At 34.1% G+C, this 23,273-nt stretch overlaps 2 protein-coding genes across 2 annotated transcripts; one reads left to right on the forward strand and one right to left on the reverse strand.

The window, feature by feature from the left end:
- Nucleotides 1-4,205: 4,205 nt before the first annotated feature.
- LOC145586681 (nitrate regulatory gene2 protein-like) lies at nucleotides 4,206-10,393 on the forward strand. The gene is made up of 4 exons (XM_081643574.1): nucleotides 4,206-5,551; nucleotides 5,920-6,104; nucleotides 7,236-7,456; nucleotides 9,265-10,393. Exons 1-4 carry the CDS (start codon nucleotides 4,288-4,290, stop codon nucleotides 10,046-10,048), a joined length of 2,454 nt encoding a protein of 817 aa, XP_081499700.1. The 5' UTR covers nucleotides 4,206-4,287; the 3' UTR covers nucleotides 10,049-10,393.
- A 2,801-nt stretch (nucleotides 10,394-13,194) lies between these two features.
- On the reverse strand, nucleotides 13,195-17,581 carry LOC145586682 (serine/threonine-protein kinase D6PKL1-like). The gene is made up of 4 exons (XM_081643575.1): nucleotides 17,461-17,581; nucleotides 17,111-17,175; nucleotides 14,939-16,222; nucleotides 13,195-14,268 (listed from the first exon to the last, which is right to left on the reverse strand). The coding sequence occupies exons 3-4, from the start codon at nucleotides 16,171-16,173 to the stop codon at nucleotides 13,359-13,361; spliced, it is 2,145 nt and encodes a 714-aa protein (XP_081499701.1). The 5' UTR covers nucleotides 16,174-16,222; nucleotides 17,111-17,175; nucleotides 17,461-17,581; the 3' UTR covers nucleotides 13,195-13,358.
- Nucleotides 17,582-23,273: the final 5,692 nt, after the last annotated feature.

A 23,273-nucleotide genomic window follows, 5' to 3' on the forward strand; every position in this document is an offset into this window, starting at 1 on the left:
ACTACTTTGTGTGCGTATAATTGGGTGTGAACCTATACATTTAGTACTCCAATTACAGTAGACTATTAAGGTTTTTTTTTTTTTTTTTTTTTTTCATATTAGCGTTGTGGTTTATTGGATTAAGAATAAGCAATAAGTGAAAGGTTAGCCATTTGCTTATTGCACTATGAGTGGTTTATTGGGTTAAGAATAAGCATAAGTGTGGTTGTAAGATTTTTAGGTGGTGTATGTGTGCGCATTGGGGGTGGGGAGGGCTGATATTATACTTCGATAGCTAATCTATTACGTAGTGAGTACTGATTTTACAGTCCCTATTGTTCGTGTACTCTGAATCAGCATTGTGACGATAAGATTTTGGACCGAGGGAGTATGAAATTTGGTGATTATTTCATGTATAACAAGAGTTTGTTTTACTTTAAAGGAAACTCATAAACTGAATAAAGTGAATGTAGTGGTAATGTAACGGTAGAAACCAACTTTATTAGTTTCCTACATGAATGTTTTACTATTTGTAAAGAAAAGAATCGGATACTCTCACAAGTCTGAGTTATTCAACAGGATAACCAACAAATTTGTGGATGGTCCAGGACAAAAAAAAAGGTCTGATTACTGAAAAATGAGGGTAAAATAAAGTTACAAAGAGCCTTTTCCACCGTTAACGTTGTTCCTTTATAAGTGTGAAAGGACATTAAGGGAATATTTGGAGGACAGTACAGTGCTCTTCGAATTTCGGTTGGACTCAATTTTGACTCAAATTTTGAGTGTTTAACTACACTATCCATAATCCATCCGTGAAAATTCATCATGTTAGACTATGGACACACATATTATGAGAGTAAGTGAGAACGAGAGCGAGAAAGTTAGTGAAGGGGTCTACTTCATACGGAGTAATAGGTTAATGACACTCATATACGGAGTAATTAGCAAAGTCCTTTGTTATCAAGAGGCAAATTAAGCAGCGAACTAAAAGGCACTCTTTTCCTACAAGGATGTTCTTATAGGTTGGCTTGTGGGTATGGTCTAACCTAGTTTTCTTTTCCAATAATTGAAAAAAATAAACTTCTAGTTAACTTTTATTATCAAATAAGGTGATTAAAAATGTTGTGCTAATATTTTACGGAGCAATATAAAGTTTGTTATCTGTATAAGATAATTCATTTCGAAATTTTATTGTTAATATTCAGGTACAAATCTGTCATATGCTTGGAATATTGTTTGTGTATACTTTGTATAGTACAGAGTATGAAGTATTTGTTCTTAATATGTTTGTCATATAGTACTAATCTTTTAGAATTTTGAGACATCTAATCGTGGTCTCTTTTCTAATCTCCCATCACTTCTCTCTCTCTCTTTTTTTTTTTCCTTCTTTTTCCTCAAAAAGGAAACTAGTTATTCGATGCTAAAAGAGGAAAAATAGCCGCAGAATTACTTTATTTTACATTTGCAATTACAATTACAATTACAATGAGGTGTGTCACTAATTTATTGCTTCAAAAAAATATTTTATTGCTTCACTACCATGTTGCTGTTGCACTGCATGGAGGACGTGACGTTTAGGATAGCTCCTTGCTCGGTGCTGGAGATTGACAAGTTTGTGACGTCTACTACGTTACTCGGTATTTTTTACGGTGCATGTGTTGAATGAACTTTGTCACATTTGTTGATTCTCTCTTAAAAAGATACGTTATATTACTTTTGAAGTATTTAACAATAACATGTCAAGTAATGTTATAATTAAAACCACTTCTTAAGTTAATAATACGAATTTAACATTATATATATGAAGTGTGGTGTTCTAGTGACTAATTTTAATCAATGTCTTAACACGAAACTTAGTGGTTCGATCAATCTTTTAATTAATTAATGAATCCTCTCCAAATTAAGACAGATTTATTATTATTATTATTTTTTTAAAAAAGCAATATTGGAAAGTTTGGCATGTAATGTGTTAATTACTTAATTACAATCCCATAACTCCATAAGCTATGGATTTATCGAGTTATCCAATATAAATATATACGGAGTAATTGTAGGCTTTCTTGATATACCTCCCAATTTTTGGCTTCTAAACCCTTTTTATTGTACTTTAATTTATTTTGGACCGAATGTTCATATGTCCCTATCGTATAGGTACACTAAATAACACAAGCGTGTAGCTTAATTAAGCACTAATTAAATAAACTACCACTGTGAAATGTAGTGTGAAAAGGGCTTAGGTGTTCTTTTCCATGCTGCCATAGATAACCCAGAACCTGGGTTCAATTGCACTGCCCAACAACACATTTGTTTTGTCCTCACACTTTTTTTTTTAATGCAAAAATCTCGGTAATTTAAAGCTTATTAGACATTGACTATTCTGAATTTTGGTCGAAATAGATGTTAATTAAGTAGAAAGCTCTTTTAACAAGTTTTGTTGCTTTTTTAAGTTTAAGGTGTTGAACTTTAGATTTTGATTAAGATTGGGTAATTTGCTTATTAACTGATTTAAGCACTTGACATCCTCGAAAATAATTTGGTGTAATAACTCTAACATCTTATCTCTCTTATTAACCTATATGACCGTTTTTTTTTTATTATTTATCACATGCATATATTCTTTACTCGAGTAGCAATATTATATTATGGTAATATAATAAAATTATAAAATAGGCATACACCGAGTCCTTAACATAAATTTTCATTTTATGGATAGGACTCAACATATACCTATTTTAGTATTTTGCATTACTATGCAAAAAATTAGTGAAGTTGGAACCTCTAAGTTAATTTTAAAATACCTATAATGTACAAACAAAAGACAGCCTTCCTACAAAGGAGAATCATCTTTTTATACAAACCAACAGGCTACAAACAGCCTTCCATAACTTAGCCCTATAATTATTTTACTATGATAAAATCTGCACTATATCATTAACCATTAATTAACTATTGCCGACCAAAATTTATGAAGTTATAAATTATCTTTACCTTACTACTACGTAATTATTAATTTAATCAAAGACTGTCGTCTCTGATTAGGTGAAATATAAGCAACAATATTGTTCCAAATTAGTGCATAGAATATTAATTATTATTGTTATTCTGTTAATTAAATCCGCGTGTCTTTTTCACGTCTAGCTTAATCACTTAATTTGTTGATTAATTAATTTGATTTTGTTGAATTGTTAAATCGAAAAAAGGAAAGTTGGAAGAAACTATTGTGCTAAAATGTAAAAAGTAAATAGAAAAGTGTATTCCCTTGGAAAAAGGGTGATGTACAAGGCTACGTGCATCTAATTGTATTTTTCGAAAAAGTATATAGAGTTTTTTTTGCTTTTGTGTTTTTTGATCGAGGAAAAGTGTATTATTAGATTTTTCTTTTTCTTTTTTTACAAAGTTGCTTTAATTTGAGGCTTAAAAGAGAAGGATATTTGAGGAGAGAAGAATATTACTCCTTACTCGGTAGTAAATTAAATACGAAGTAATTACACAAAAAAATTAAACCTTTACATAATTCATTACTCCCCCAACACAAACTTTCCTCCAATCTTAAGAGGCAACTCAAAATTATTTACAAAGCATTGTTTGAAATCAATAAAAGTATGGAGTAAGTTAAATTGAGTCGATGATGAAATGGTTCATGTTTAAATATCATGAAGATATCTACAATTACACTTTGTAAAAGAAGTTACTAAAAATTGCTAGTTATAAACTTATAATTTCACTCTTGAATTTTGGACAATTAAAAATTCATTTGATTTAAATGTTTAACTAATTACCAATTCAATGTTTTAAAACATTATGGAGTAACAAACTTTAAAATAAACTTTCCCATAAAACTCTAAATTCCCACAATCACTCTCGATTAACCACGTAATTAAAGCTATGACAAAAGTTTATCATCTTTGCCCCTTTCTTCTTCCTCATCTATCACCTTTTTTTTTTTTTTTTTTTTTCTCTCTCTCTCTTCTTTTGTATTTTTCTTTATACTCGTATAGAAAAGTCAATTAAGACATGTCCTATCAAAAATAAATATAAATACGTAGTAAAATTAAGTCATAAATACAAGTATATTTTATGATTAAAAAAATAAAATATTAAAAAGAAAAAGGCAACAGTTATCTCTTATTAGTTATTACCAGTAAGCTACTCTCTACTCTACTGCACTCCACTCTTCTTCTTCTTCTTCCTTCCTTCTTCAACCGTCCTTTCTCTCTCTAAAAAAACCACCATGAAATCACTCCAAAACCGCCATTACTAACACCCTTTCTCTCTCCTCCACTTTCTCTCTCTAAAACCGCCATTAAAATGGGGTGCACAGCTTCAAAGCTCGACAACGAAGACACAGTTCGCCGCTGCAAAGAACGCCGGCGACTGATCAAGGACGCCGTCTTCGCCCGCCACCACCTCGCCGCCGCTCACGCCGACTACTGCCGTTCACTCCGCGTCACCGGCGATGCTCTCACCGACTTCGCCGCCGGCGAACCCCTCCTCGTCGTCTCCCCTTCAACCCCTTCTGTTCTCCTCAACCATTCTCAGAACAACCGAATTCCTTCAATACCCAAATCGTCATTTTCTCTCTCCTCCAATTCTTCTGCTACCCATCTCCCTAAACCTCCTCCTCCGATCAAAACTGTCCCCTATTCTCCGGTTGCGCAACCGCCGCCTCCGCCGACGGAGTTTTCTCCGACGATCAGGAGTTCGAAAGTTCCCCATATTTTGTCTGATTCGAGTGTTAAATCTGGTAATATTGTTGAAAAAGGGAGGGTAAAAAGGGGTCCGAAATTGCCCCATATTTTGTCGGATTCTAGTGTTTCATCTTCAACCCCTAAATCATTCGCCGGAAAATTCGATTTTCCGGGAGAAATGGAGACAACTTATGTCGGTGTTCCTAATTATAATTACGCTTCTACCCCTTCTCAGGCTTCTTCCGTTTGGAATTGGGATAATTTCTACCCTCCTCCATCTCCTCCTGATTCGGAATTCTTCCACCCTTCTGCTAAAAGCGACACCGTTTCAAGCCACCATGTTCACCAGGGTTTCAACCACCAAGGGCAGAATCGTCATTTTGGTGGTGGGGTGGAGGAAAGGGAGGAGAGAGAAAGAGAGAGTGAGAGGGAAAGGGAGGAAGTTCATTGCAGTGAGTGGGGTGATCATTACAGTTCGAATTCCTCTGATTCGGACGATGTTGATGAGGAGGAAGATGATGGGGATATTGATGGAGATGGGGATGATGAAAGGGAGACAAGATCAGAGTTTTCCGAGCTTCGAACCCGGTCCCATTTCGGGTCTTCTTCGGTTCGGAGCGAGCCGGTGGGGATGGCTCCGCCATTGAAGAAGGTGGAGGAGCGATCTGAGGATGGAGCTTCGTCGTCGAGGAGTTGGAAGAATAATGGGAGAGAAGTTTGTGGGAGTGAAGAGATGAGGATTGTTGTAAGGCATAAGGATCTTCGGGAAATTGTGGCTTCTCTTAAGGAGTATTTTGATAAAGCTGCTGCTGCTGGTGATCAGGTTTCTGAGATGTTAGAGACTGGTAGAGCTCAGCTTGATCGCAGTTTTAGACAATTGAAGAGTATGTTCATCCTATTTTTTGCATCTTTATGTTGTTTAATTTTGTTTGAAGATTATATAATTGATTTCTTGTGATCCAATATGTAAGTAGTTTGAACCATTTTTACACTTGTTTATTATATTGTTGGCATCTTATAGTATAAAATCATATTGTTGCCTGTGATCTGAAGTAAATTTGATTGAATTTTGGACAGATTGGTAAATGGTGATGCATTAGAATTGTGGATATGTAGTAGTTTGTTGGAGTGGATGGAATAGAATTGTAGGATGATGGATATGACTAGTGGTGCTTTAGAATGTGAATCAGTCTGTTTTCAGATACATTTTGTGGATTTGGGCATTTATATTTGTTGTTGTTGGGTGTTGCAGAAACTGTATATCATTCAAGTGGGGTGTTGAGTACCTTAAGCTCGAGCTGGACTTCAAAGCCTCCATTGGCTGTGAAGTATCGGCTTGATACCACTGCGTTGGAAGCAACTGGAGGTTCTAAGAGTCTCTGCTCTACATTGGAACGCCTTCTGGCTTGGGAAAAGAAGCTTTATGAAGAAGTCAAGGTGATGATATATTGCTTTATTGAACACTTGTACATCTATCTTTATCTTTGCCTTTTTTTTCTGGCTTTTTGATAAAGCTCCTGTAAGATTAAATTTACCTGTAAATGCTTGCTTTCTCTCTTGTGTGGATCCCTGGTTGAGAGAGTGAACGGTTTAACATGGCCAGTGGTGTTTGATGTTGACATTTTGAGATCCCACTTTTCTTAAAGTACCCATTTTCTGATCCCAGCGAATTGTCTTACAGTTGTTTTCACTTTCTAGCTAAAACAAAGTGATTAAGATGGGAGTGCTTATCGTAGTTTTGCCTCTATTTTTTTTCGGATGTTGTGTACCATACCTTTTTATTAGTTAACTCTATTAGGCAATGGTCCCTTCCATTTTGGAGACTCTCGTAGAAAGAATTTGATACTCCCTTCAGTTTCGAGATGGTTCTACTTTATTTTGTTTTAGTCGGTTCTAAGTTATCTGGCCCAAATTCTATTTTCTCTTTGCCTGTAAAGCACATTATCTCATTTAAAACCATGTACTGCAATTGGTTTCTTCTTCATATGCTAATGTGTCAATTAGGACAGTCAGATTGACACAGGGAAAGTATGACTTTTAGACTTATTGCTGTTTAACATGCCAAGAGAACAAAGGTGAGTCATGATTATGAGCTATTTGGTTGACGGGGATGTTGTTGCTAGATTGCATCCCATTGTGGATCATTTCCAACCATCCGTGTCAATGTTTTTGAGGATTAGAAGAGGGTAGAGGAGGAGAAAGTATTGGAATGTGGAGACTGGCATTATGTTCAAATGCTGACATTATTCAGTTGTCATTGCTTGTTTGGTGTGGTTTATTATGATGATGCAGAAAATCTCAATATAAGCATGCTATAAGAACATTGAGAAGACTTATTTCTGAATTTATATATATATATATATATATATATATATATATATATATATATATATATATATATATATTATTGTTTGTAACCCCAGTTTTATTCTTCATGAAGTTGATTAATTAGGAAATTTAATCTTGGAAAAATGGTTTCACTTGTCAAGTTTGATTATAAAAAATGCTGAGTTAATATTGTTTTAAGTTTTGGATGCAATTCTAATTATTGCTGTGAATGAGCTGCAGGCTAGAGAAAGTGTGAAGATCGAGCATGAGAAGAAATTGGCAACGCTTCAGAGTCAGGAATACAAAGGTGATGAGGTCAAGTTGGACAAAACAAAGACTTCAATTAAGAGACTGCAATCTCTAATTATTGTGACTTCACAAGCTGTCAATACGACATCTTCCGCCATTGTTGGACTAAGGGACAGTGATCTTATCCCACAACTCGTTGAACTTTGTCATGGGTAAGCATTATGTAATTGACAATTGAATGTATTTCTGCTTATTAAATTTTAATTTGTTTATATTGCTCCAGAATGAGTGTTGTATTATGGCTCAATCTAAACCTAGTCTACTTTAATGCTACAATACCACTAACCGTGCCACCTTACTAGTTTAGAATCTTCTATCAGTAACAGATTCATTGCATAATCATTTTATCTGCTCTCCTTGGATCAGCCTTTACTTATCTGTAACTTTCATGCCATTGTGCAGACACATTCATGTTGAGCCTTCTGGTGGTTTTGAAAATTGGAATTTCTGTTCCATTAGTATTAGGGGCAACCTTGCATTTCCCGGGTAGCTAGAAAATTAGAAGAAAAATTAGGTTTAAGCTTCCTCATCCAAGTCGGTGGAGTTTGATAATTTGATCATCCAATTCACTATATTCCTGCATCATTTCATGCTGATGCTGGTTCCTGCCTGACATAGAATGTCATTAGAGGGAACAATTCACTCTTGTTTCTACCGAGTGTGAAAGAAAAAGAAAAGGGGGGGGGGGGGGGGGGGGGAGTGGAATTGTCAAGGCAAGTGGCATGGAAAAAGTACAGGAAAAAAACCATGTGCTCTTGCAACTTGCAACCATCTTGTAGTAATAGGTGTCCTGGTGTCCTATTGGGCCGCCTCCTAGCAATTAGTTCATTCATAACATGGCCCTTTTAGGCTTAAATACAAGTTCTTTCATGATATGATTAATGTTGTGGCATTTGGTAGATTGTTTTTATTGTGTCTGGGCCCACCCTTGTTTTTTCCTAGCCAATCTAGAAACGATTTATTTTGGTTGAAGTGACTGCTGTTGGTGTCCTTGCTTTAATATTTATGGGACCTAGTTAATAGTAATAGTGAGATCTGGATCTAATTAGAGTATAATCTTGAGACATAAGTATTGATCATTCAGTATTTTTTTGCACTGTTTGAGCATATTGGGAATTGGGATGGATATTTATATTGATCAATGATGTTTTGTCCGAAAAATAGCATTGTAGGCCCCTAATTGTCATGATCAAATAATGAGTATAGATATGCAGATTTTCATTAATTTGCACTTTAGCATGATTGTCATTGGATCTATTAATGTAGTGGTGCATATCATTGACAATTATGATGACAACCCCGGTGGTTTTTGTGGCTTGTTAAACTTCAACACGGGAACTAATCAGTTTTATGTAGACGGATTGGAAGGATAGATTAGGGTACCTGGTGAAAAGTTCGGATTGTTATCCCATTATATCAGTTGGGTTCTGGCATAGATAGGTTACCATTGCAGAGTTAGTGGCAGTTGCTACAGACACTAAAAGGATTAACTATGATAGAAAATTTTTTACTAGAATTAATTGGAAATTATTTTTTCATTCAAATTGAAGCTCATAGACTCTATGTGGGCTCTGTCTGCTGTCCCATTCTTCTTTTAAAACCATGCTTGCCTGCTAAAGTTTAGAACTTCACTAGCTTACTGTACTGGATTAGATCTGGATTGGAGTAAATATTTTACAAAATCTTTGATCAAAATTTGTAAAATATTACCCGAAATTGGAGACTCGTAGTGCTGTAGTTGCACATATTGCAATATGGTCTAAGCTGGTGTTCTCTGTATTCAATGCTTTTTAAGGTATGATTCTTGACACTATCAGCTTTGCTTTGCCCTAGGGCGTAATGAGCTCACTTCCTTGAAATGTTATGGTCTTTCTTTTCTGCAGCTCTAGCAATATAAGTTCATTAGAATGGCTTGATATTAATATGTTGTGCTTACACAAACCCACTTCGCTGAATGCAGGATGATGTACATGTGGAGATCAATGAATCAGTTCCATGAAGTTCAGAATCAAATTGTTCAGCAAGTACGTGGCTTGATAAACCGTATAGCAAAAGGGGAATCAACCTCTGAACTCCATCGGCAAGCAACTCGGGATTTAGAATCAGCTGTCTCTGCCTGGCACTCGAGTTTCTGTCGCCTTATTAAATTCCAACGGGACTTTGTCCGTTCTCTTCATGGTTGGTTCAAGCTAAGCCTTCTTCCTGTTGACCACGAATCCGCTAACATGATGCCGGAGCACTCAGATGCTTATCCCTTTTTTGATGAGTGGAAAAATGCCCTTGATCGTCTTCCTGATACCGTCACTTCAGAAGCCATGAAAAGCTTTGTTAATGTTGTTCATGTGATATCAGCGAAACAAACAGAGGAATTTAAGATCCAAAAGAGAACAGAATCCATATCAAAAGAACTTGAGAAGAAATCTACGGCTGTCAGAACCCTTGAGAAGAAGTATTACAACTCATATTCCATGGTAGGCCTTAATTTCCCGGATGGACCCGACAATGGACAGGTACTTGATGCACGTGATCCACTGTCTGAGAAAAAATCCGAGCTCCAAGCTTGCCAAAGGCGAGTAGAAGACGAGATGATGAAACATGCTAAAGCAGTGGAGGTAACTAGAGCGATGACATTGAACAACATACAGACTGGTTTGCCGGGAGTTTTTCAGGCATTGACAAGTTTCTCCTTACTATTTATGGAAGGACTGGAAGCAGTGTGTACGTGCTCCTACGCCATCAAATAGAAAGACAAAACACTTAATATCGCTTTCGGCCTTTTGGGGGGATAATTTTTTGGATTTTAAGGTAAGTTTAGCTTGGAGAGGGCTTGGAATTTTTTTGGCTGTGGCCCTTCATTTCTTTAGCATTTACCTGTTTCTCCTTCTGGAGGGTTGTTGTCTGTAGTAAGTTCTTTGTTGTAGATATGTGGAATTTTGAAAGTTCATCATCTTGATATTGGTTGAGGGATAGAAATTTCTCTCTTTTGTACAGGAAAATTGCTTACATTATGTTTGTTTTTTCTGGGGATTTACATAATTATTCAATATTTTACAATCAATAAATGTCCTACAGTTCTACTTCTCTGCCAATCATTTATCTTGTAATTTATTGGCTTGTGACTTCTGTAATTTATTATAGTTTTATTTTGTCAGAATAATAAGGCTACTTTTGTTGTGTTAATACACCAATCAAACTCTTTGATGGCCATTGGCCAATGTAGCATCAGAAAATCAGGATGCAATAAGAAGACTTTCTTGCCTTGATTATCAAGATTGCGGGACAACAATGTAGATGAGATTCAATTCTGTAAATTTGTGCACCAACTTGACATACACGATGGTATTTGAACAAATATGCTTGCAACTGCATCCTATATCAGCTTACGAGCAACAGAGCCAAGTATGCGCTTACACACATTTAATCTATAATTTATCAGCTTAATCAACTCTAATATAAGCATGAGGTAAACAATGTGAAATCTATAATACTATATATAAAGAGAAAGGGCTTCTTGGATGATAAATTTGCTTTTTCCCATAATGTCCTTCTCAATTTGCAAAGTTACCTCTCTAAGAATTTTTTTTTTTTAAATTACTTATCATAACTACCCTATGTCCCTATATTCCTTCTAAATTTGCTTATTTATGGTTTTTCACTTTTTTTTTTGTACTTCTTTCTTTTTGCTTTTAGTAAATATGTTATCTGTATAATTAGTTTTACAACTCTTAATACACATGGCTGGTGTTTTTTTTTTTTTAGGTGATTCTAGGTTGATGGCGAGCATTGGTTAATTTTTTTTTTTTTTTTTTCCCTTATAATTTCTTATATGGTACACGCTATGCGTGTACAATAGCGTGTACCTCTTAGCTTGTTCGTATAATATGAGTTGAATCACAATCAACCCAAATCAAGGAAGATTACGAAAACAAAGGATTACGCAGAATGTCAGAGGAAAACGCCAAGAATGCAAAAAATGGAGCAAAACGTTTGGACACTATTTAAAGGAATAAGGTCCAAAGAAGATGCAGATTATGTCTCAAATTTGGACACTTAAAAACCAGCAACCAACCCTTTCATTTCTGGCCTTTTGTAAGAATTGGTTGGTGCATTTTTCAGCTTTCCATTATTAATGCCTCTGTAATTTTATGTTTTAACCTCTTTCATTGTTTGGTGGTCCATCATTTTACTGATTTAAGGCATGCTTGTTTTCACTTGCAGACAAAATTAACACTGCATTGTTTTGTTATGTTGCATACAGTATGTTATTTGTACATATTGCAAGGTAAAGAATTTGGGGAAAAAAAAAAGGTAGGGAATATAGAAGTTAGTTAGTGGAGTAGGGGTTATTATTTGTTTTAACTTGTATAGCGGTTTAGAGTAAAAATATTTGAAATCCGACGTTATAAGGTTAAAACCCTCTTATGAAGTTATGGAATAGTTAATTTAATAGAAGTATTTGCTAGCGAGTAGTGATAAAGTTATAAACGTGATAAACATAACCAATTAACCACTTTGATGGTTTTGTATAAGATTAATGAGTATTTGAGGATTGATCACTTGCTTGAACTTGTTAAGTTGAAAAATGGTTTGAAAGCTAATAGTTAAAAATAGTTTTAGTTGTACCATGTGCAAGATATATTAATAACGTATAGTAGAAATCGAAAGAAATTACTACATCATCAATCATAATTAAGAAGTGTTGGTGGACCTTAATTACCCTTATTCTAGAAATTCAATTAATTTAGATAATTAAACTGGAAAGTGCCCACTGACATGAATTTCCAATCTACTTATATAATGGATTTTTGTCTTGTCTGTTTCTTGGTTAGAAGATACCAAGCATATGGAAAATCTTGGCTACTTTACCAGTTTGTGGATGAACATAGTCTTTTTTTTTTTTTTTTTTTTTTTTTTAATCCAATTAAGACATCACACCTCATTTTCTGGCTCTTTCTCCTAATTATGTGGATCATCATTAGCTTCCACTAATTAGTATTATTACCTTCCATTAGCATTCACATATCACGTTAATCTCAACTTTAGTGGACTTTCATCTCAATGATTAGCTTGACCTATGTTTGTAAGTGTAGATAAGTGTTTGTAAGTTCAAATAAGGAGATTTAAAGAAATTTAATTAAGTATAAGAAAGAGAGTATCAAGAATAAACAAGACTTGGTAAATAAGTTATATCAAAATTAAAACTCTAATAATTTTGACTCACTTTAGCGTTTTGTTGGTTTTATTCGTGTTTTAATTAATAGGTGAACATTTATACTACATATATCCAATAAACAACCAAAATAAGTACCAAGTATGTGGATAATGCCAAAAGTCGAAATAAAACAGGAAGTGGAGGGAGTTTATTTTTCTTATAATGGGGTGCAGGGCCACAGGGCCAGTAAAATATAGTTTTGCAGTTGTGGAATTCTGGTCGGGAAAAGTATTGCAATAATGCTGTCAGTGTGGCAGAGGGCCGAGCATCTAAAGATTGAGCTATTTGACCATGGTATATGGTATATGCTTTCTGGTAATAAATTTGTTATTTGGATTGTTGGACTTCTGTATGAACTTATTATGTTAACGATTTTTCTTATCATAATTTATGGTTACACTATTTGACGAGTGATTTTATAATGCATTTCTAAATTCAAGAAATGTATTACGTGCTTGTATGCGACCAAGCTGACGCCATTTTACCCTGAATTTTCAGGTGCACAATCACTATTATGAATCTGGGGTTTTTGATATATTCTAACCTAAAACATGTGCAACAGGATATCATAGCATGATGATGAGAAGAAATGAAACTATGACAGTCTGTAGTTGAAATATGATGAAGTATTTAGTTAGTTCTCTAATAGTATTGGCCAATAGATAATGTACTACGATCTAACTGAAAAAACTATATAGATTTCCAGATGATTGGCATTGGAATTGGAATGTTCCTAACTAGGTGCTCAAAATGCACATAGCAAAACATGTGCGTGCAAATTTTCACAGGACAATACAAAGATCTACCAAAACACAGCCAAAGTTTGTCCTGTATGCATTACACTAAAAGAATTCGAAGTCCAAATATTTACCGCCGCCTGGCTTCATGTCGGTATTGGCCATTCTTTTACTGACACTACCAACACCAACACCAGGTCCAACACCTGCACCTGCACCTGCACCTACACCTGGGGTGTCAACCGGCCCAAACTTACCTGGCAACTCCATCTCCATTGGTCTTGGTATCTCTGGAGGTGTGCTGCAGCGTATCAGGGCCCAGTTAACCCCTTCGAAGAATGGGTGTTGCTTGATTTCGGTGGCACCTCTCTTTACTCCAAGTCTGTTCTGTGGCTCTTTCACAAGCAATCCTCTAATCAAATCTCGACTTGCATAGCTTGTTGCTGGAGAATCTGGAAACTTCAGTTGCTGCCCCACAACATTGAAGAGAGTGGCACGATTTCCTGAGCCCTTGAAGGGGGTTTTTCCATAGAGTAATTCGTGCAAGAAAACCCCAAATGTCCACCAGTCAACAGCACTTCCGTGGCCTTCTCCCTTGATAATTTCTGGGGCTAAGTATTCATGGGTTCCAACAAAGGACATGGACCGGGCTTGGGTTGGCTCAGCAACGAGCTCAGGAAGAGTTCTGGATAGAAATCCAGGTTCGTTTTTTAGTTGTTTGGTTTTTTTCTTGCTCTTCTTAGGAAAGATTCCAGGAAGGAAACACGCTGGTTGGATGCAAACAGCTGAAGGCTCAATACAAGCTGGCTGTACACAGAATGCATTTGGAGGGCCAGAATCAGAGGAACTTTTCACTAGGGTTGGGGAAACGGTGCAACGCAAGGAAAGGTCAAAATCAGAAAGCATGATATGCCCGTCATCACGAACCAAGACATTTTCTGGTTTCAAATCTCTGTATATAACTCCAAGCATGTGCAGATACTCAAGAGCCAACAAAACTTCAGCAGCATAGAACCTATACAATAGGGAGGAAAAGGAACAGAGTAAGAAACGAGAAACTCCAAGAAACAAAAACAAGAACCCTTCTTCTCATGAAAACTTGATCATTTTCATGAGCAAGATAGAATTTGCAATTATATTGGAAAGCAATAATATACTGATCAAGTAATTCAAGTCCCTTCAACTGACTTCGGAATGCAGGGAAAGTAGAAAAGATGCCTCGATGTGAGAGAAGAGAAGACCCATTCTAGCTCACAAGTAACATCCATAACAGTAATCTTCCAAAGAAGTAGGCATACTTCAAAGAGACTCTAATTATAAGTTATTTACATATCAGAACCCTCTTTATGCATTGTTTTCATGGATTCTGCGATTAGCTCATACAACCACTGGATCTCAAAACCATCCATCTCAACAACTGATATTGATTTTATGAAAAGTCTAATCATACTGAAACTCCCCTAGATATTAAAGTCTTACAGCAGTGGTACCTCTTGGCGAATTTTTTGCAGAAAAAGAGAAGAGGGGAAAAGGGAGAAATGCCTTCTAAATAAATACAAATACAAGGAATTGTACCAGCAGCATAGTGTTGTCACATGGAGCAAAAAAGATAGCACAATATCATTCTTGAAGCAGTAGAACCATATAATATTTACACAACAATTGTGTTTATGTTTTAACCATACCTTGCTGCATACTCAGAAAAATGTTTGCCTGGCTGACGTTGTCTTAAGGTGTGAAGGTCACCTCCTGGACAATACTCCATGACCAAACAGGAAAACCTGTCAGTCTCAAAATGTGTATATAAAGTCGGTAAAAATGGATGATCAAGCAGTTGCAGAATCTCTCTTTCTGTTTGAGCTCTACTCAACTTCTTCCTAGCAGCAAGAGATGCTTTGTCCATTACCTTCATAGCAAAATAACAACGGGTGCCACTCAGCTCAGACAAATACACACTTCCAATGTCACCACAACCAAGTCTCTTGAGTAGTCTAAAGTGGCTCATACCCAAGATTCCATCCCGAGCTCTGATGGCCAAGATAGCCTTCCATCTAGGATCATTCCCTTTGTGTGGCTTATTAGCACTTCCAGTAAGGTTGCTCCAATTACTATCATCACTGAGGCCACTACTATCACTTGCTCGACTCATGCTAGTTTTGGCACTTTCAAGAGAGTCTCCGCCTCGAATACTGCATTTTGTACTCTCACAATTCCTTTCAAAGCTTAGCATTCCATCGCTGGTAATGCCATCACTCCTATAAGTGCTAGCACAACTGTTAGCAATGCTCATAGATCTAACTACACAACTATCAACACTACTTAGTGGACTTGGTGGCAATGAAGCATCCCAAACGCATTCTTTTTCATCGTTATCTGGAGGAAGAGATGCTTCTGTATTTTGTGAAGCACGAGGAACCAAAAAAGGAGAAGATATTGTGTTCAAGTCATTAGGTTCTTCTGACAAGCTGTCAGTAGGAGAGAGAGCAGCTGGGATTGGTTTCTTGGGAGGAGCCTGGATTGTAAGATCATCAATAAAAGGACCCTTCACAGAAATGCTCTTCACCAAGGATCCAGCATCTGGCTTCTTCTGACTGATTGGCACATACACTGGTCTCATCAAATCAGTATCAACAGGTTCCGGAGGATGACTAGCACCTGAAAAGGAGCTTGAGCCAACACCATCATCAACAGAATCAACACTATGATTCGATGTGATAACATCTAACATCAGATCGTCCTGTTCTTGCAGGGATATTTTTCCCTTCCATGGTCTCGTAGGCACAGGAAAATCCAAGTCCTGAGCATCTCGTCCCTTGGATCGACTCAACTGTTCTCTAGCAGAAATAACTTTATTCCCTACTATCACACTAGCAGAAGACAAGTGAACTGGAAGCGATTTCAATTCCGGGATCCTCTCCATATTGGATGAGCAAATACCATCACAAACAGCTACAACCGCAAAACCAGCTCTGCATACAGCAGTAAAATTATCATGAAAACATCAAAACAAAATTTAATCATAAAAAACCAGATTTAGACATAATCATCTATAATTAGGAAGTTGGAAACTAGCAATTTTACTTGTGATGCTAAAAGCCAGATAAAAATCCAAACACAAATATGATGAGAAAATTTTCTGATACTACAGCTTAGCTTCTTAATTAGATTTGTGATGTATAACCATGCACACAATACAAAACCCACAATATCCAGCTCTAATAAAAACATTAAAACTTTGAATTCGACCCAAAAAGAAGAACACAGATTAAAGCAACATGGTACTATGGTAGGAGGCCATCAAATGCTTAACTTGAGTCACAATCATGACATAATAATATACTATGAATATCACACTGCAGAAAGAACAATCTATGCAAAAAAAGCAAAACCCATGATTCCCTAAAGAGAAAAAAGTGACAGATTCTCTGATTATACTTCCATTAGGTCACAAATAAAATTACACACAAAACAAAAGGAATAAACATACCAAAATACTGACACAAATTTGAAAAACCAGAAAACCCCATCAAACAAAGCGCAAAATTAGCAGAAACTAATCAATATTATCAAGATTAATTAGAAATTAATAAAGTGGACATACATTATCAACCAAACAAAAATAAAACCCTGAAAACCCCATCAAACAAATACACATAATTAGCACAAACATAACAAAATTATCAAGCATAATTACCGATTATTGAAGTGGGAATACGGTTAAAAACCCAAAATGCTGACACAAAACTTAAACCAGAACCAAAAAAAAACCCAGAAAACTAAATCAAACAAAAACTCAAAATTAGCAAATATTAAACAAAATTATGAAGCTTAATCAATGATTAGTGAAGTGGGCGTACATCAAAACCCTTCAAATTGCTGCTACCTTCACAAAATGTGGATCTACAGAAACCCACTTGAATTCCTGTACAAATTTAGAGAAAATAAATTCAGAGAAAACCAACTTTGAAGAGTTGGAGAGAGAATTGAAGTCATAAAAGAAAGAGAGAGAAAATTCGGAAAGAATAAAAAATGTGAATGAAATGTAAACAAAGAAAAAGGAAAAGCTGAAGTTGTTGTTGTGTTGGGTACTGCCGCTATAAACTCACACTCAAACAGTACTTACAAAACAAGCTCCTTTTGCTTTTTCAATTTGATTTTTTTTTAATAATTTGAAAATTTATAATAACAATTATTATAAAATGTTTACCTTTGAATTGTTTTTTCATGGGAGCTGCAAAAGAAGGGAGAGAAGGTGGTCATGTGTTCATTCTAACAGCACAAGAATGGAGGAGAGAGAAAGTTAAAAAGGAAAGAGAAGTGGGATCAGTGATTGTGATTCCAGTATGAGAAAAGGAAGGAATTCCATCCATTGTAGGGTAAATGGACCCCATTAATGTTTCTTCTTTGTGCTACACTTCTTTTCATGTAGATAATTACTCCTCCCTCTCTTTCTTTCTTTCTCAATGTCATGGGAGAAGGGAATGAGATAGGGGTTGAGATAATTCGCTATCGGACTAACTTGTTCTCCATTGATCACCACCTTAAGTCATCGTATGTCACTAAGTTTGTTATTTTTAGATTCCTTACTTATGAAATTAATTCTGTTACCATACTTAGCTATTGAGTCAGGCTAGTAATGTGATTTTGGGTGGTGATACATTTATAAGGGCAGTGATGTAATTTTGGATATCAATGGAAGAGGGTTTGTTTTGAATTAGGAGTTAAGATCGTTGTATGGTTTTTGTTGAGGAAATTGACGGATTGACCGAGTCCAATCAGCGTGGCTTTTTTTGCATCCGTTTGATTTTTTATTTTTTGTTTTGTTTTTTGTATTGGCTTTATGTTTTGCAAAATTACAAAATGGAGATGCTTTTATGGCAATAAGATTTCATTGTCTTGAAAAGGATATTGAATTATTTTGATCCATTGGTTACTATAACTACATCATTACATGATTACTTTTTCATAACTATGAAATGCATAAGAAAACAATCAAAGCATCAAGTAAAATAATTAACCTCCAAAACTTATTTGCCACACAGTGGCGGATCCAGGGGGTACATAGAGTTACAACTGTACCCCCATTCTCAAAAAAAAAAAAAAAAAAAAAAACTGTATATCAAAGAGACCAGTTTTCTGTAAAAACAGGTCTCTTAGGTACTGTCAAACAAACAAAGAAGCTGGCGCGTTGTTTATGAAAAGAGACCGCCTAGTTTTCTACTTTAGAAAACAGTTCTCTTTTGTTTGTTACTTTACCGAAATCAGCAATTCGAATAAGGCCCTGTTCTTTTGAGCTTCTGGGCAGAGCAAAGCAGATTTCAGCAGAGCAGAAAGCAGAGCAGATTTCAGCAGAGCAGAGCAGAGCAAAGCAGAGCCGAGCAGAGCAGAGCAGATTTCATTAATATTAATATTATTATTATTACTAATATTATTATAATTACTAATATTATTATTACTATTATTATTATTATTATTATTATTTTTACTAATATTATTATTATTATTACTATTATTATTATTATTATTATTACTACAATTATTATTATTACTACTGCTGCTGCTGCTACTACTACTACTACTACTACTACTATTATAATCATTAAATTTTATTATTAAATATTAATTATAATTAATAATATTTATATTATTAAATATTAATTATATTATTATTATTAATATTATTATTATCAAATATTAATTATGTTATTATTAATATTATTATTATTAAATATTACTTATATTATATTAATATTATTATTATTAAATATTAATTATTATTATTATTAAATATTAATATTTAATAATAATATTATTATTAAATATTATATATTATATATTATTATTAAATATTAATTATATATTATTATTATTAAATATTTATTATTATTATTAAATATTATTTTATATTATTATTATTAAATATTAATTATATATTATTATTATTAAATATTTATTATTATTATTAAATATTATTTATTTATTATTATTATTAAATATTTATTATTATTATTATCATTAAGTATTAATTATTTATTATTATTATTATTAAATATACATTATTATTATAATAATTCAATATTAAGTATTAATTTTAAGTAGAGCAGAGCAGGGCAGAGCAGAGCAGAGCAGAGCAGATTGAAGCAGAGCAGAGCAGAGCAAAGCAGAGCAGATTTCAGCAGAGCAAAGCAGAGCAGAGCAGCTCTAAAGAACGGGGCCTAAGCTGCTTTGCGGTACATTTTTTTTTTAATTCCTTTCCTTTTTTATTTTTTGTTATCTAATTGAAAATAGTTTGAACTATGACCGTAGTAATTTTTTCTTGCCCTTCATTTTTTTTTTTAAATTTTCGAAAACCTCTTGCCTTCATTTTAATAGTTCAAACTATTATAAAGTATGATGTTTCATACTTAAACATATAACACTATGAATATATCAATTATTTTTAATACTCCTATTATCTTACTATGTTCAAATATATAATTAATATTCTATGATTGTCTAATAATTTCTCTATTAAATAAAAATTTGTGCATTATAAGTGCTAAATGGAATATACTTATAATTTTTTTTCCTTCGAATAAAACTTCCATATTTTTGTTGCTATTGATTAATAAGTAGTATGCCTCAATTTGAGTACTCGTTCATTATTGTGACAAGGAATTACAGTAAGTATAATTTAATTAGTTATACTTTTTTAGCTTATTTATACGGATAGTTGACTTAAAATTAAAATTTAAGAGTTTTATAAAAGTGTGATTGTATGGCCTTTAATTATACTACTTTGTACTCACTTTTAATTGTTTGGTTCAATTATGGACAATATTTAAGGAGTAAGGGATACATTCAATGACTAATAAGATGGTGGAAACCATTATAAATAAATTAAACTTTAGTTTGTCAAGCTTCGTATTTTTTAACGAACCGGACTTCGTACCCCCATTACCACATTTCTGGATCCGCCACTGTTGCCACATGTCTATTTATTATCCCTAAACTTCAAATTTTAATAAGCTAGGTATGGCTTTTGCATTACATACCTAATTGAGCAAAGAATGGAGGGATTGAAAAATTATGAGAAACTTAGGGATGGAGGGTGATTTGAAAATTTATAATACTCCGTATTTCGTATGATATTAATTATGGCTAAAAGTAACTCAAATTAAATATGACTTACTCCTCTTATGCAACAACATGTACTCCATGTCACTCTCTAACTTGTTTTAGAAAAGTGGTTAAAAGTTGTCACAACAAATATCAAATGCATGGACAACTAACCATTAGACATTGGTTTGGAAAAATGAAAACTTACCCACCAATCCAATTAATTTTTACAAGTTATAAAATTGCCTCCCAATACAAAATATATAAAACCTTGTACAATCATACTTTGAATTCCTTATCCTCAAATCATCTTCCTAATTTTGTATAAATATTATTAATCCAACTTATTGCAATATAAAGTTGTCTAAATGGATGATTCTCTTAGCTTAGGTTAGTAATTATATTCCTTTAATTAAATATTATGCTCAGTAAATTACCAAATACATTAAATAATAAGGAAATTTAAAAGACTTGGGAATTTTACAAAAACTGTAGTATGGAAGCATGGAAGAATAGTACAATTATCCTGTTTAAGTCATATTCACTAGCAAAGAGACATGGTCGCGTGCGGTTAGGCATTTTCATATGATATGTCAATGTCCAAATTTCTCATTTTTGTTATTTACTGTTAATTTATGGCTGTTAAAATGTTTGTTGCATAACATGCAAAAACTCATAAATAGCCAAAATAGGTTTGTTATATTTGGAGTAAAAATTATTACAAGAAAACGATTGTTTTGCATAATAAAAAATACTACCAAAATTAGTTTACCATTAATATAATAAAGAGAATTTGTCACTCGATAATGAGCTTCTTTGTACAGATGTGTGTGTGATGAATGCAATTTTTTCCAAATACGAGAAAATAATTTTGATATCCTACATTAATTGTATTTTTTCCAAATGTTCCTCAAATATTATCTTATTTTTGAATTGTCTTTAATATGAATATGAGATCCACCCTTACAAAGCATCCACAATTTATCAAGCAAAAAATTAATTAGGCGATTCTAAAATCACGTAGGACAAGATTTAGCCATAGCCGCTAATTTGACACATTTTTATTATTATTGTCATTGTAGACATGCAATATAAAAAAAGCAAACCCATCGAAGTTGAGTTTGAAGGAATCGGTAGAAGGTGGCTTCCAACTCACACAAACTAGCTACACATTTTAGACCTTATATATAAATGGATTCTTACTAATTATAAACTCAAAACCTTTTCCTTTTAACCTAAATATAATATACCTCTTGCTGTTATTTAACATAGAAAATATGAGTGTTTCCATAATGGTCAAGTCAATGGTGATATGGAATGAGTATATTACTAAAATATTATTACTATGTGGCATATTATAGGGATGATATAAAAAACAATAACAATATAGTATCACATGATTGTCCAAAAATATAAGTATAACTTTCCTACAATTGGTGGTAACGATGATGATCAAGAAAAATAAAGCTTGTTATGTGGGTCATAAGAATTCTTCAATCCCATAAAACCAAAAGAGTTAGTGATTCAAATGATTAGCTTCAAAGTATTTTACTACAAAAACCATAGGTCATCAACTCACATTCCCATAAAAAGGAAAGTGTTTTATTTTATTTTATAATTTAATTTAAATTAATTAATTTGATTTGGGTGGGACATAAATTTCTTCCCTACCTTAGCTTTTAGAAAAGTGGCAAAGAGAAGGTTTGAATAATGAAAGTAACCGGGAAAAATATAAGTAAGAAATTGTTGGAATTAGCAAATGTTGAAGAAGGAAGCAAAAGCAATCAAGAGTGGTGGGTGGGGTGGAGTGGAGTGGGTTTTTTCATGATTCTCTTTACACTTGGATTTTGGGTTTTGTGCATCAAAAGTCTTTGTTAGGGATAGTAGTGCTAATTAACTTATTAATCATACTTTTTCTCCTCTATTATGCTAATTATGTGCTTGTTTTGTTTAATCATCTTGATGACTTTGATTACAAATATGGGAATGGGTTGTGCCAAGTGCCAACCCATAGCCCTTTGTATTGTTGGGTTGGCCCAACATGAAAATGTAGTAATGTGTGTTGGGTTGACCTATTATGATGATCGGTCATAACTAGCTCATGGGTCGACTTGATATGCATGACTAAATTTGTTCATCGAGTCCAACTTCATATCGAATCAGAGACTAAAATTTGACGGTTTAAGACATGGAGATCGAGTTAATGATGGTTGGACCAAGTTTGGTAAACACAATCCAAAATATGGATTGAAGGTTTGGATTAGTCCAAAATGATTTTTATTTTTCTAAGCAATAACATGGGAAAAAAAGAAATTAAATATAGAACATATCATAATAAGAGCCTTATTTGAAAGCTTAATATAGAATATATCGTAATATATCTTAAGTTGTAAAAAAGTCAAAACTCCTCTTAACAATCCAAACATCCTTATATATGGATATATCTCACCGATCATAATCTCAAGGGGAAAATACAACAAATTGATCTTTTGATCAACAAAGTTTGATAATCTAGTGGTCGAATTGTAAATAAAAACAACATAACTGCTGACTCATCACTCATTTGATGAGTCACCATCACCTCACTCCATTATCCCGAATGAAAACAAGCTTCATCACCCTCTCCTCTCCTACCCAGCCGCCACCACTACCACCTTGCTTTATTTTTCCGTCAACGGATTTCCTCCGATGTCCCCTTTTCCTCTCCGAAACCCATTACCGCCACCACTGATCTTCCCATTTGCTCATCGAGACTCATCATCGCTGCCACCACCATAAAGCACATTCTTAAAAGCCGCTTTGCAGCATAGAGGACATAGTCACCCTTACCCTTTGGGGTTGTCCACGTTCTGAATTTCACAAAATTTTATAGGTTTTTCGTTTAATTCTAGAGATGATGGGGTTGTCAATAGAAGTGTTAGT

The sequence above is a fragment of the Chenopodium album genome, chromosome 16 (assembly GCF_948465745.1).
Source record: "Chenopodium album chromosome 16, dcCheAlbu1.1, whole genome shotgun sequence".
In the NCBI taxonomy this organism is placed as follows: Eukaryota; Viridiplantae; Streptophyta; class Magnoliopsida; order Caryophyllales; family Amaranthaceae; genus Chenopodium; species Chenopodium album.